General features: G+C 49.9%; 1 protein-coding gene across 1 annotated transcript in view; it reads left to right on the top strand.

The window, feature by feature from the left end:
- Cplx1 (complexin 1) overlaps nucleotides 1-13,924 on the top strand; it is a 28,289-nt gene extending 14,365 nt beyond the window's left edge. The window contains exons 3-4 of the mRNA XM_055611677.1: nucleotides 7,194-7,369; nucleotides 12,212-13,924. Coding sequence (XP_055467652.1) covers nucleotides 7,194-7,369; nucleotides 12,212-12,409 — 374 coding nt within the window. The 3' untranslated portion in view covers nucleotides 12,410-13,924. The remainder of the gene's footprint in view (nucleotides 1-7,193; nucleotides 7,370-12,211) is intronic.
- Nucleotides 13,925-14,276: the final 352 nt, after the last annotated feature.

The raw sequence follows: 14,276 nt of genomic DNA, 5'->3' as shown, positions 1-14,276 counted from the left end.
TTTGGGCCAAATTTGAAGCAAGCTTTATTAAATTTTAAATACTGACCAAGAAACGGATTTTGGTGAGGAAAGTTCCCAGCTGAAATGGCCTCCAGCCATGTGTTGCAGAGGCTTATACGGGCAAACCTATAGGCCACCATACTTTTCCCATGAGGCTTTGTTTTTTTCCCAAGAACTACAATTCCCAAAATTCCAGGAAGTTACCTGGTTCCTGGGCAGGTGGGGCTTACAGGTTAATTTGGGGCATTACAGCTTCCTTATGTAGCCCACGCTGGCCCAGCATTCACAATCATTCTGCCTCATCCTCCTGACTGCACCACTATACTTGGCTAAAGGAGTGTTTAGAAGAAAATTTCTGTCATGAAACTCTATTAGAAAATAGACTATAAATAATTAACTTTAGCTTTTAGCATAAGACTCTGGAGGGATAGCTTAAGGGGTTAAAAGCATTTGCTGAGCATAAAATAGGAATCAGTGACTAAAATAGAGAAAAACAAACCAAAGTAAGTCTTTTAACATCAATAAAATGGATATGCCTACAGTCAGACTGATGAGAAAAGGAAAGATGAGACAAATGACAAATACCAGAAATGAGCATGTGTGCCTCTCTTCATATGTGCAGATAATAACAGAACAATGGATAGATGTTATTAATATTGTGCTAAGTCAACTCAGATGAAAGAAGATGTTTACTGAAAGACTGCATTAAAAAATTGAAAGGCATGTCATAGTGGGATGGAATGTTAGTCAGACTTATATCTGTTGAATGTGGTGACGCGTGAAAGAAGCCGCAGAAGAAAAAGAAGAAGGAGAGAGAAGGAGAAATTCTAAACGAAAATAATAAAGGACAGAAAGGAGAAGACACACAGAAGTAAGTTATACAGAGCAAAGCTGGAGTAACCCGCAGCTTTATGCTGCGTAGTGACGTAAAGCAGAGTGACCCTAACTGTAGAAGAGTCCCTTAACCAGTAGACCAAGCTCAGCAGCAGTACTACAGAGTGTATCTGTATGGGAACGCCCACTATGGTATGACAAGAAGTGTCTCTTACCTCAAGTCTGTGGTTTCACTTAAGTATGAGGAAATCACCCAAGAGTCCTGACTGAGAGAGTGTGCAAAATTCTCAAAAGGCTCAAGTCGAGGTTATCATTACCAAGGCAAGTTTGAGACACTGGCATGGCACAGTCTTGGGATAGTGGCAGACACCTTTAATGCAAAGTCAGATGGATCTTTGTGAGTTCAAGGTCACCCTACTCTAACAAGTTCCAGACTAGTCACGACTGCACATAGAGACTCAGACACACAAACTCATGAAATCTGAACAGAGAACAGGGTTTAGAGACAGTATCCCTGTGTTGGTTCACTGTTGGCAGTGTTCCTGACAGCTAGGAAACATCAGTAATGCTGGCTGTACAAGACTCACTTTGTAGACCAGTCTGTCCTTGACCTCACAGAGGTTGGCCTGCCTTTTTCTCCTAAGTGCTGGGATTAAAGGCATGTGCCACCTGCCAAACTTAACATTTTAAATTACATTTATTTATGTGTATGAGCACTTGCGATGCTACATTTCTAGAAGGCAGAGGACACCTTGCAGGAGTCAATTCTCTCCTTCCACCATGTAGGTCCCAGTATCAGATTCAGGTCATCAGGCTTGGCAGCAAATGCCTTAACCAGCTGAGCCACTGATGCTAAAAATACATGTTTGGCCAAGCATCCTGGGGTACAACTGTAATCCCAGCATTTGGGAGGTGGAGACAAGAGAATCATGAGTTTGAGGCCAGCCTTGTCTACAGAAGGAATTCCAGGTTAGTCCCAGGTACAAAGCAAGACCCTGTCTCAAAAGAAAGAAGAGGAAAGAAGGACAGAAGGAAGGAGGGAGGGAGGGAAGGAAGGAAAAAAGAAGGAAGAAGAAAAGAAACATTGATATTCACCCAAAGCAAACACAGAAATGACCAACAAGCACACAAATAATGCTCAAAATCATCGGTCACCAGGGACATGCAGACAGACACCACAGACGGGCACCACCTGTCACCCACAGAGCTGGCTGCAGTTAAGTTCAAGCCAGTGTTGAGCTGTAGAGGGATGCAAGGTCTTTCACAGTCCAAGTGTAAGGGACAGAACTAACCTTCGCAGGGTCTTGCTGGTTCTTCCAAGTGAAATCTAGATTTGCTGAACAGCTTGTCTGTCTGTCACTCTCAGGCTGTACCCGAGTAAGTGACCCAGGACACAGGCTTGTCCCTAAAGCCCAGGGCAGTTCTCAGTGCGTCTCAGCAGGCCGGGGTGGACAAGCTACTCCACAGCGAGACCCCACACGGGATAGAAGAGTGCCTCTCCACATGGAAGCATGGCTGTAGTAGCTAGGGCAGACCCCCGTTGTAGAATGTGGGGAGCTACTAATCTAAAATTCTGGAGCACACAAGAGAATTTCTACAGGAAAGCTGAGGCCATCCGGGCACTGGGGTGGGCACTGTGGCTACCAAAAACCTGTCTTTGGCGTCATAGGTTTATGTCTGTCTGACAAGCTCCTAGAGTGTCTTAGTAGTGGGTTCTGTGTGGCACACATACCTTTGTTGTTGTTATTATTATTATTATTATCATCATTGCCATGGTCATGTTGTGGCTGTGTGTAGACTCTACCTTTCATCCACATGTGTACAAAGCAAGATGAAGGAGGCAGGCCAATAGTCAGGCATAGTGCAAGCTCCTACTGTTCTAGGTGCTTTCTCAAGGTGATGAAAACTGTAGCCACCTCAGGCATACAGGAACCCACTGATGTGTTTGTGGGTGGAGGAAGCAGGAAGGTTCCGGGATACTCAGAACAGCACCTTTAGACTCAGGTACGCAGTGGCCACTGTGCCTCTGGCTGGCCTCTGAGGCAGGACTGACGTTTTGATGCCGTAACATCCCTGCTTCTGCGAAGAGCAGAGCTCAGCTTGGGCTGTCCTGCAGCACTCCCTAGAGAATGGCAGATGTCAGTTTCCCTTGGGCCGACTATCACTCTGGTCCATTTGCTGGTTCCTAATCTGTTGGGAGCTCTAGTGTTCTCTCTGTTTTGTCTGTCTGTCTCCTCCTTTCTTCTGCCCTCCCTCTTTTCACTCCTCCTTTTTCTTCCACATGGCTTCTGGCATTGCTATTAAAAAAAAAAAAACAGAGGATTTACTTCTTTTTTTCTAAGAAGATTCTAAATATCATGGGAATTATCTGTTTCTTGAGTGTTTGAAAGATCCCATCTGTGAATTCCTAGACATCATTCTCAGCTTTTCATAATAAGTATATTTTGAGGTATGGATTTTATTCAAGATTTTCCATGAAAAATACAATGTATTATTTAGTTGCTATTAGCATGTGTGTGAGTGTGTGGGTGTACATGCATGTGTACATGTGAGGAGTATGTGTGCAGAGGCCAAAGGAGGATGCTGAATGTCAAGCTGTATTATTGAAACAGCAACTCTCACCGTAGCTGGAGACAGGACGGCTTCCAGGAAGCCCTAACAATCCTCTCTCCACATCTCACATGCTTTTTATTACAAGGTGGCTAGGATCTAAATTCAGATCTTCATTCTTGCACAGAAAGAAGCCTCCTCCATTGATCTACTTCTCCAGCCCCTGTGTGGTCATTTCAGTTTCCGTCCTGTCTTAGCTTGCTTGCCTGCTTTACTGCTGCTAGAGAGGCCACTTTGCACAGCCCTCATTACACGGCTGATGTTATTGCCAGTCGTGTTTAACCAAGTTGGTCACAACCTCATGTCTGCTTGGGGAAACCCATCAGGGAGATGGAACTGTAACTATAAAATTGTTTCTCTTTTTATTGTGGTAATATAAATGAGTTCTGCTCCGTTGTAGATACGCAAAGCTGTAGACTGAGCATAAGACACTATTGTTCACCTCCGCCTCTGCTTCTGGAATGCTCTCATCTTTCCAAACTGAAACTGTCCCACGGAAACATTTAGCTCTTTCTGTCTCCCAGCCCCCAAACTACTTTCTATTTTCTGCTCCATGGATCTAAGTGCTCTAAGGCTTTCACAGCAGCTGTCCCTTGTGCCTGGCTCATTTAACTCAGAATAGTGTCTCCAGGGCTTCTCCATCCTGTCTTGTGTCAAAACTTTCTTCATTTTTAAGGATGAACAATATGTAAGGTGTGGACAGACACGATTTTTTCCTTTCTCCATTCACCTGTGGGATGATGCTTGTAGCTTTGCCTCCCAGATATTGTGAATGATGCTTAGACTAAGGATGGACAGATATCCGCTTGAGTTCCTGCTCCCAACACTTCCGTGAATGCACTCAGAAGTGGAATTACTTGGTCATGTGGTAATTCTGTACTTGGCCTTTTTATTATATACTTGTAAGTGTCTGCAACTTCATATGTGTACCATGTGTGTTCAGTGCCCTTAGAGACTAAAAGAGAACACTGGATCCCATTGAACTGGAGCTACAGACAGTTGTGAGCTGCCATGTGTGTGCCGGGAACCCAGGTCGTCTGCAAGAGCAGCCAGTGCTGCTAACTTTAAGCTGTGTCTCCAGTCCCAGTGCTTGGGACCCACGAAACTGTCCTCTACAGGCTGAACCACCACACGTTTCCACGGTCCCAGAACAGGCTCCACTTTCCCCACGTCTTTATCAATACATCCTATTTTCTGTTTTTGTAATACCTGCCTTCATGGGTATGTGGAGCGTTACCTCAGTGTAAAGGAGACTGATGCTTGGTGGATCTTAGTGAACATTACACCGCTTTCCCAGGGTTGAGGATTGAAAGGAAGCTGACATGCAGCCTCTCATAGTTTTTCAAGAAACTGTGAAATCAAGGGTATCCTTATCCATCAGGTTTTCTCCCTGTTTTCCAAAAATGGTGTCTGTGATGTAGCTGACTATTGTAGTGCATAGTGCAGCCCCTCAACCTCTTCCGGGACACCTCTTCTGGGCCTCTCCTGGGTGTGGCATCCCCAAGTGCACTGTAGCCCCAAGATGTTCACTGGTCATGTGACCACATGCTCAAGACATCCCTTGTCTCCAGCCTTATGCTAGGGTAGTGGACATCTGTGAGCCTATGTCCCAACCAAGGCACATTTCCGACAGATGGCTAGAGTGAGGTGGCTAGGCAGAAGGGTATTCATAATAATGCCTGGCTGCTTTCCCAAGCTTCTGCCATTAATCCCTTCCCCAAGGACTAACTGCACCTTCCCCAGCAGTGAGCATGATGGCATTTCAAACATCTACAACACCCTGGAACTACCTGCTACTCTCCTGGCTAATCAGGGCGAAGAAGCATGGCCTCTATCACTTCTAGTTTTAGTCCTTCAGATAGTACATTCATTTGAATTCTGGTACGGATAGAATTTAGCAAAGTAATCATATACAGAGCGTAGTCAACAGATGTCCACAGGTCCAAGGCTGTTGCCAACCAGAGCCCAAGCAGGAACCCCTGACATGTAAGAAGGCCCAACAGGCACACAGCTCCATAGTAGCACATAGTTGGCACTCAGTAAATAGAATTTCCTTTGCAACGTATGTGACGGGTGGGGTGGTGGACAGCCCTAGACAGACAGCCACAAGCCTCACGGAGCCCACAGTCACACCCCAGCCACTGCTCACCTGTCCCTAGATCAGTGATTCTCAGTGTTCCTAATGCTTCAACTCTTTAGTACAGTTCCTCGTGTTATGGTGACCCCCAAACTATAAAATTATCTCCATTGCTCCTTCATAACTGTAATTTTGCTATTGTTATGAATTGTAATGTAAATATCTATGGTTTCCAATGGATCTTAGGCAATCCCTGTGAAAGGGTCATTCAATCTGCAAAAAAGGGGCCTCAGCCCACAGGTTGAGAACCACTCTTTAGGGCAAGGCATAGACATAGATTCAATTCTTTCTGTTTTAGAATGCCAGTACCTTCCCAGAGGGAGAAATAATTATGGGTCTCTCCCACTTGAGTGTGAATTAGCTTGTTCTAGTAGAGAATAAAATTTACATGATAGCAGTCAAATAGTTGCAAGGACAAACCTTGCAAACTGCCAGAGACAGTTGTGCTGGAGTCAGAGAGATTCCAGTGAGTTTCCCAGAAAACTGTTGGAAGATTACTTTGTGACCCAGCTTTCCTTCAGCCATTGATGCAGAATCTCCTTTGTAAGTGTCTAGCTAAAAACTGACCGTGAAGCTCATAGATTTCAGTTAGATTCAAGATGTGTTCTGTCAGTAAATGCCTATTTCAAGATGCCTCTCTGTCTCCATCCTGACAGCAGCAAAAAAAAATGTCTTTGGTTTCTTCACACCCTATTGCCTGTGGTAAAGTTCCAGGAAGCCAAAATATCTCTGGTCTTTCAGGGGAACCCATGGCTCTACAAGCACCTGAAGAGCAGGGCTCAGAAGTTGGTGCCCTATATCATTGTTCCACGTTTTTTAAGAGACCCTGTCCTTCTAATCCCAGATCTGGTCAGAGGGCATTGTGCAGAGAGAGGACATTGGCCTTGTTCTGGCTTGTCATGGTGCATAGGGTTGGCAGGCACCCCAGAGAACAAAAGCCAGTGAACCAGCACCCCACACTGAGATCTTGTGAGGCTTGCCAGGTCTGTATCTCGGGTGTCACTGGTGTCTGGGTGCAATTGGGCCAAGCCTCAGTGTGTAATTACAGCCTCTGTCTTATGGGCTAAGCTGCCAGGGTGTTTGGGGTGGTTTCTGTAGGGACTGTGACTCAGAAACTCATGAGAAAAGTGGCACCTAGCACAGGAGGCAATTAGGGTCTTGGAAGATAGGCAGTGCCTGCAGTCTGGGTCATGGGTGCACGCCTGTCATCTACTTTAACGGCCAATATTGCCACCGGACATCTGTCCCTGCCTGCTTGTCATCTGTGTATCTGCACATCTGGATTTTCCTTCCACCACCTTCTTTCCAACCCTCTTCTGGACACAGGCCTCAGGGAGGACACACACCTGCCCCTCGGGAGACATAGATGAGCAGACGCATCCGTGCACACGAGCACACATATGCAGTGACATGGCCATCCACACATACATGTATGAGCATGCAACTACAACACAACCACACACACACACACACACACACACACACACACACACACACGCAGAAACCAACACATCCACTGCTTCTCTCTAGGGATGGGTCACACCGGACCCACGGCCCACAGAAGGGACTGGAATGCCGAGTGCTGCTGCCTGACCTCTGCTGTTGTCCCCAGGGGCCACTAAGGACATGGGGAAAATGCTTGGGGGCGATGAGGAGAAGGACCCTGATGCCGCCAAGAAGGAGGAGGAGCGGCAGGAGGCGCTGCGGCAGGCAGAGGAGGAGCGCAAAGCGAAGTACGCCAAGATGGAGGCGGAACGCGAGGTCATGCGGCAGGGCATACGAGACAAGGTGGGCAACGCACAGGTGCAGGGTTGAGAGCTGCGGCGGTGATCCCTCGCTTGGCGATGGCCAATAGTTCCTGTTTTACTCCCTATCCGGGGACCAAAACCTTGGGAGCTGGACTGTTGGGGGACCACAGGTGTTCACATCTGGATTGGGGTCATTGTGAAGGCTGGCCTTGCCTACTCCTCATGCCAGGACTGGTGTGTCTCCTGGAGTTTTGGCCCCTGCCCAGAAAGAAGGCTATGAGAGAGGAATGGGAATTGCTTAATGTTGTGGATTATTAATATTTATTACTGATGTATCTTTTAGTTAAACGGTGGTTATTCCTAAACCAGCGGTATACCCAAATTACCACGCAGAGACTAGGATTTACTTAATTAACCTAGAGCACAATGCTGGGCAATAGTTACTCCATCCTAAACCTCCAAGCCTACATAGCTTCCTCCCATTCAGATTTCCCACATTATATGCATTAAGTCATATCTTAGGTCCAGTTCATCTCTCCTCGTGGGTCCAAGTCCCTCCTGCCAATCTCTGCTCTCCCTCTCCCTCACTAGCTTCCTTCTCCTCCCCTCCAGACCAGGATGTCCCACCCTATTCTCTCCATTGCACAGCATTGCCTGATTGTTTAACTGAAAATGTAGAGAACAAATGGTGGCATGTTTACACAAACTTGAGACAGGCGATGCTGAGAATAAAGATCACAACACAATGTCCAGATTGAAACCAGAGAGTGGGCAGAGAAACCAGCATGTGAATGAACAAGGGCAAATTGTATACATTCCACAAGACCATGGTACCAACAGGTTAAGCAGGGAGTCTTTGTTGTTTAGGGACATCAGGGCCAGAGGTTCCCCTTTACCTTTGCTTCCTGGACTCACACAGGGTAGATGGGTGACAGCCTGTGAGGCTACAGGCCCATTGAGCTCTTAGGGAAAGTCACGGTTTTTCTGCCAGAGGATGCTCTTCAGGCTGCATTTCAGAGCCAGATTCAAGTGGTGCGGCCTTGTGCACAGTGAGGGTAGTTATTGCCCAGCAGAAGAGAGGCTCCAAGCCACGGGGAGAAAGAAGTCATGTAGGTCCTTCTGGGCTCGGTGGGGGTGGGGCAGCAGGCTTGGGTGGCGAGGTGGGAAGCAGGCAGGAGGTCACATAATCCTCCAGTCTTGGGCTTGATGAGATGTGAGGTTGGGGAGACATCCCAGGTTCTAGGCCCCTTTCCTGCTTGTGCATTCACAACAGGTTCTCTGCTGGGGCAGATCTTTGGGACTCCTGAGGAAGGAAGCTATATCTCCTACGGCAGATAGAGGGATAGCCAGCAGGTAGCTGGACACTGTGGGTCCCTGATCTTGCAAAGGGCCAAATATGTGGCTGGCTTCCCCTCTCCACCCACGTTCTGCCCCCAAGGCTAGCCCTAGCAGACTCTCACTTCCCACTTGGTTGCAGCCTGCTGTAAATAGGGTCTGGGCACTTGACCCCTGCCTTGGAGCACTGTCTCTGAGCAGTTTCCTAGGTCCCACAGAAGGTGCCTGCTCGTTTCGCTTTGCCCCTACCATCCACAGCCAGTGAGTCGCTAATAGCAAGAAGTGCTATTGACCATGTGGGTCATACATGTAATGTATCAGGAAGGGTAAGGATGAGCATGTGAAACAGAGAGGTGGAGAGTTAGAGACAGACAGACAGCAACTCTGGAGAGATGGTTTAGAGGGAGGGACAGAGAAGCAAGAGAGAGCTGGGAGTCACCGAACTCCTTCCCTGAGTAGAATTAAGAGGAGCTACCCAAGGAGCACAGACCAAGGCTCGGTACGGTGCTACGCTAGCTGCCTAGGTGTGCAGCAGCTCTGGAAAGTTCAGGGATGGGGCTGGGTTTGGAACCCAGGGAGCCCTGTTTTTGTATCAGTCTCCCAAGGAAGCCCCTGCCAGATACCACCCCACCCACAAACGCTTTGACATCTCAGTGTTTTAAAAATTGGAACTTAAGGAAGACCATACAGGGTGTCTTCTCCACTGCTCTGTTTTCACAGTTTCCTGGAAATTGTGAAGAAATCTGTTCTTCAGAACAGTGGTTCTCAACCTGTGGGCTGCAAGCCCTTTGGGGATCAAATGACTCTTTTACAGGGGTCACCCAAGACCACTGGAAAGCGCATTTACATTACAATTCATGACAGCAGCAAAATCACAGCTACGAAGTAGCAGTGAAATGACTTTATGGTCACCACAACGTGAGGAATAAAGGGCTGCAGCAATAGGCAGGTTGGGAGCTGGTGCTTCAGAAAGTTCGACAGCCTTTGCCAGGCTGATTATGGAAGAGAAATGAAGACTGTCCAAGTGAGCCCCGAAAAGCAGCCCCCGGTGCAGATGGAAAGGGTGGCCCCAAGAGGGGAAAGTTCTAGGGGTCAAACCTCAGGCACATGTAGATGGCTGGGCCGCAGTCCACCTTAGCCTGGACTGGACAGCGTGATACAGGAGCTGCCATGCTTCCCGACACCCACTTTTTCTATATCGCTGCTTGGCCACCTCAGTCCTGACTCCTGAGCCTTTGCCGCTCGCTGATGCTCCACCTTCCCAGCTCCTCACAGGTGTAAATCCTGACTGTCTGGTGTGACTTTTCAGCCCTCACTGGGCAAGCCCTGCTCCTCACCAGAAGTGGGTCCCCAGCCTCCCCTAGGCTCTGTGTACCCTAGTGTCCTGAGCCCTGGTCAGAGAGCGAGAGGTTGAATGGGGTTCCAAGGGTTCTCAGTGATATGGGGGAGGGAAGAGACAAAGAATGGGGCCAGTTTTCATATCCACAGGATGTGAGCCCCAATCTAAAAGCTGGCATGGTCATTCATGGGGTGGGTCATTCCTGGAGCACCCAGGTCCATTGGGAAGCCATTGAGCAGGTGTTTAATTCGTATACCCGCTGTCCAACTTATATTTGCACCCCATTTGTGCACGCAGCCAGCTTTGCACATATCTCTTCAGGTTCGCACACGCACTACCTGATTGGTGCCTGCTTGCAGTCACCCGAAGTAGCTGACCCCTCCCTCTGGTGAGGAGACACAGCCCAGGTGTGGAGCCCCACACAGCCTCGCTCAGCCTGTGTGATGATGAAAGGTGGCAGCCGCGTGTCGCAAAAGCTGTTGGCCCTTACCACTGAGAGCCACTGCAGGCCTTTTCTTAACCACGTTCTTAGGTCTCCTGTCTTCTCCTGTACCTCAGACCCCTTAGCCGACCCCTGGTCTTCACCTGGCCCTGGCAGGTGTGCCTTTCAGCACCCCTGACCTATACCTCCTTCGGTCCTGTCCTTGGGCTGGTGCTCCTGCACACTTGACAGAATGAACACCTGGCCTGGGTCAGGCTGGCGTTTGTCGCTGGAGTCCAGAAAATCAGAACAGGCCGCACCACTTGAGTCTGGCTCTGGAATGTAGCCTGAAGAGCATCCTCTGGCAGAAAAACCGTGACTTTCCCTAAGAGCTCAATGGGCCTGTAGCCTCACAGTGACCCTGATCCTCCGTGGACAGACTTGTCTTCAGGAAAGTCACCAAGGCAACAGTTACAGTCTGAGCAACACTTGTTCCCAAGTGTAGCCTTGTGCAGCTCAGCCTCTCTGACCGCCCACCTGGCCTGTGCCTGCTGCTCTTCCCCTGGCTGGAAGAAGGCTTTCTCTGGCCTGACCTAGTTTCTGGAGATCTAGCTTCTGGCCCACGCACTACCCCACAGGACATTAAGCCACATGTTTCCCCTCGGGACCACAGGGTTCTGCCTGTGTGGGTGAGGCCTTCCCGGCAGGTGACTGCAGTGGGGCCAGAGACAAGTGGAAGCTGTGGGGAGGGCTCATGCGCTTGCCGTTCAGCCCGGCTGACCTGTCAATTCTCTGTGCTGTACTGGCAAGTACTGGGGAAGTGACTGTCCCCTGCCATGCTGGCTGAGGCCTATATTCTCAGTTGTCTCAGGGGTGTGGAGGGACGGCTGAGCCCTGCTTTCGTTCTCCTTAGGGATAGTTGTTCTCCTCAGGTCTTGACTGAATTTGGCTATTGCCTCCTCCACACTGGCATCCACTAGGAGAGAGGAAAGTTTTTTTGTGGTAGAGGACAAGCACCCAGGCAGACCCATCTGGAAATGGAGTACACCATTTCTTTGAGGAAGGACTGATGGAAAAACAGATGCCAGAAGCCGCTGTGTTCCCTCGTCAGTAGGGGAACGCAGCAGTGATTTTGTAGGATTTTGTGCCCTCGGGGTTCCAGGAGGGGTAGTCTGCTGTAAAGGTGGCTGCAAAAGGAGCCAGGATTAGTGATGTTTGTGTGGGGTGTCCGAGGATGGCCTCCACCACAGAGTCCCAGGGAGCAGCCTCTTCTTGCCTCTGTGGTCTTATGCACCTCTTTTTTTGCTTTTAAAAAATCATCATATAATACATTAGATGCCATTATAAACTGTTTTGTGATTTTTCTCCACCCCTCGCTAGGCCTGTTCTTCCCTTATAGCAGCCCCCGAATTCTGTTATTTATTTCTAATTATGTGTGCCTGACACTGGTGCTGGGAATCAAACCTGGCTTAGTCTGAAAGAGCGACAAGTGTTCATAACTGCTGAGCCATCTCTCCACACACACCACGTTTTTCTCGTTCACACCCCATGTGTCCTTCAGGCACCTCTTAATTGTTCTGTTTTCTCTGTGGTCTTCCAAACTCCGGACAAGGTCACATCTGGACCGCTAGTGAACAGGGTGGGGCTGGAGTCTCCCTCACCTTTCCTGGCCCCTGGTTGGTTTCTCCAGTGCAGAAAGAACCTGACCTCTCCAGTCCTTTCAGCGCCTTTCAGGCTGGGGGCCGAGGAGGGGCGCATGCAAGCCTTGACAACCCTTTCCTTTACAGTATGGCATCAAGAAGAAGGAGGAGCGTGAGGCTGAGGCCCAGGCAGCCATGGAGGCCAACTCAGAAGGCAGCCTGACTCGACCCAAGAAGGCTATTCCACCAGGCTGTGGGGATGAGCCAGAGGAGGAAGATGAAAGCATCCTGGACACTGTCATCAAGTACCTGCCTGGGCCGCTGCAGGACATGTTCAAGAAGTAATGGTACCACGTCAGCAGCAGGAGCCCTGCCCACTGTACAGACCCCCACGGAGTCTCCCCCCACAAGGGATGTTGGGAGCAGATGCAGCCCCCCCCTGCAAAAATAAGCCATAGTCCTAGATCTGTCCTGTCCATGTCCCCCTCACGCCTCGGGAGCCTCTGGCCACCCCTCCCCGCACTGCCATCACTGACCCCACCAGGCAAGGGTGTGACCCTCAGGCCTCTGTGCTGTGCATCCTTGCCTTTTTGAGTGGCTGGACCCTTCCTTACTACTCTCGAGTTCACCATTCCCACAGAGCCTGCCCAAGGTCAGGGCCCGAGGGCCAGCCCTGACCACCCCTGGGTGGGTGGCCACCGGTCAGGGCTTAAACTCAGGAGCACAGCCATAGCCGGGTGGGACTTGGGGAATGAGCAGTGGGTGCTTGGTGGCCCCAGCCCTTCTCTGAGCTCATCGCCCCAGTTTCTGTACTTGTTAGATCTGCTGGACCGTTTGCTCCGTCTTCCTGTCTGTCTTCAACGGCGACCCATGCATATTTTGTCCAGCTGTCTCTTTCTCTGTTGCTCTGCAAGGTTTGGCTTCTTAAGAACGCCACAGCCAGAGGAAACACAGCAATAGACAGGGAGTGGGTGGTCTCAGACACACGTGGAGTCCCTTGACACCCTTTGTAGTGCGCCTCCCGGGCTCCCACCTCTCCCGGTGCCTCCTGTCTTCTTGGAGGGCAGGCAGACCCCTAGGGAGCTCCTGGCTTTACCACTGGACCCCTACCTTCAAAATGCCTGACTCCCTAAGGTTTTCTGGTGTTTCATGTGCAGAGCAGGCTACGGGCCACAGGATCAGGAGTCCCATCCTTTCCGCTATTCCTCCTCTGAAGGGCTGACGGTGGCCGGCAAATGCAAGCTCCTGGGCGTGGGCTGTGGTGTTCTGTTCTGTGCGTGACCAGGGGCAGTAGGACCCAACTACTCCCCTTTGCCCAGCCAGCAGCCATTGTTCTTCATATTTGTTTAATTTACATCACAATCTGTTGAATCTCAGGTAAATGAGGTCTGTATTTTGGTAAGTTTTATCTTGACAGAAAGGCCAGCCTGGTCTTCCCGACGCTTCCTGTCCACATTAGAACTTCATGTGTCCATGAGTTTGGGGCAGGTGTGGTTTAACACTGACCTTCATGACCTTACATAGCTCTTTAGAGAAGCCATAACAGTTAGACTGCAATACCAACCAGACCGCCCTCTGCCCAAAGAGACAAGCATGCTCGGCCCACGGCACCTTTCTTGCTCACCTGGGCCACTCTGCGCATCTCAGGCTGGTTTTCGCAACCTGAAGATCTGGCTCTCAGCAGATGGCCTTTTCGTAAGTGAACCCTGCATCCTGTTCCTAGCGTATGGGACACCGGGCCACTGAGCTTAGAATAGCCCGCGTGTTACCTGTCTGTCTGTCCTTGTGCCTGCACCTCCTGCATGTCAGAGGCCTCATATGTTCTAAGGGAATCACAGCCAATAAACAGTGATTTCACACCGTCTGGCTTGTTCTTCTAGGAGTACCATTCTCCCTGGGGGCTGCCCTCCCTCACCCTGGGTACAAACACCGAGTGTCCTCTATGTCCTTACTCAGGTTGACTGCCCCGACTTATTCTCACTGCAGGACCCCAATGCCCAGCGTGAGCCGACCCCAATGCCCAGCGTGAGCCCCCAGGATACACAACCTTTCTTCGTCACAGTTAGAGTGAATCCAGACTATACTGCTTCCTGGGTCTGGGCACACCAGGAATCCCACAGCCCTGTGCCCCGGCCCAGCTCAAGGGGCTGTCCCTCTTCCCTCCGGCACAGCACGCCCGGGATGGCTGCCAATCCTGCTGACTAGCGAGGAG

Source organism: Psammomys obesus, unplaced genomic scaffold, assembly GCF_907164565.1.
Source record: "Psammomys obesus unplaced genomic scaffold, mPsaObe1.curated_primary_1811, whole genome shotgun sequence".
Classification (NCBI taxonomy): domain Eukaryota; kingdom Metazoa; phylum Chordata; class Mammalia; order Rodentia; family Muridae; genus Psammomys; species Psammomys obesus.
The sequence above is the reverse complement of the archived record's forward strand: the minus strand, read 5'-3'. Positions and strand labels throughout refer to the sequence as shown.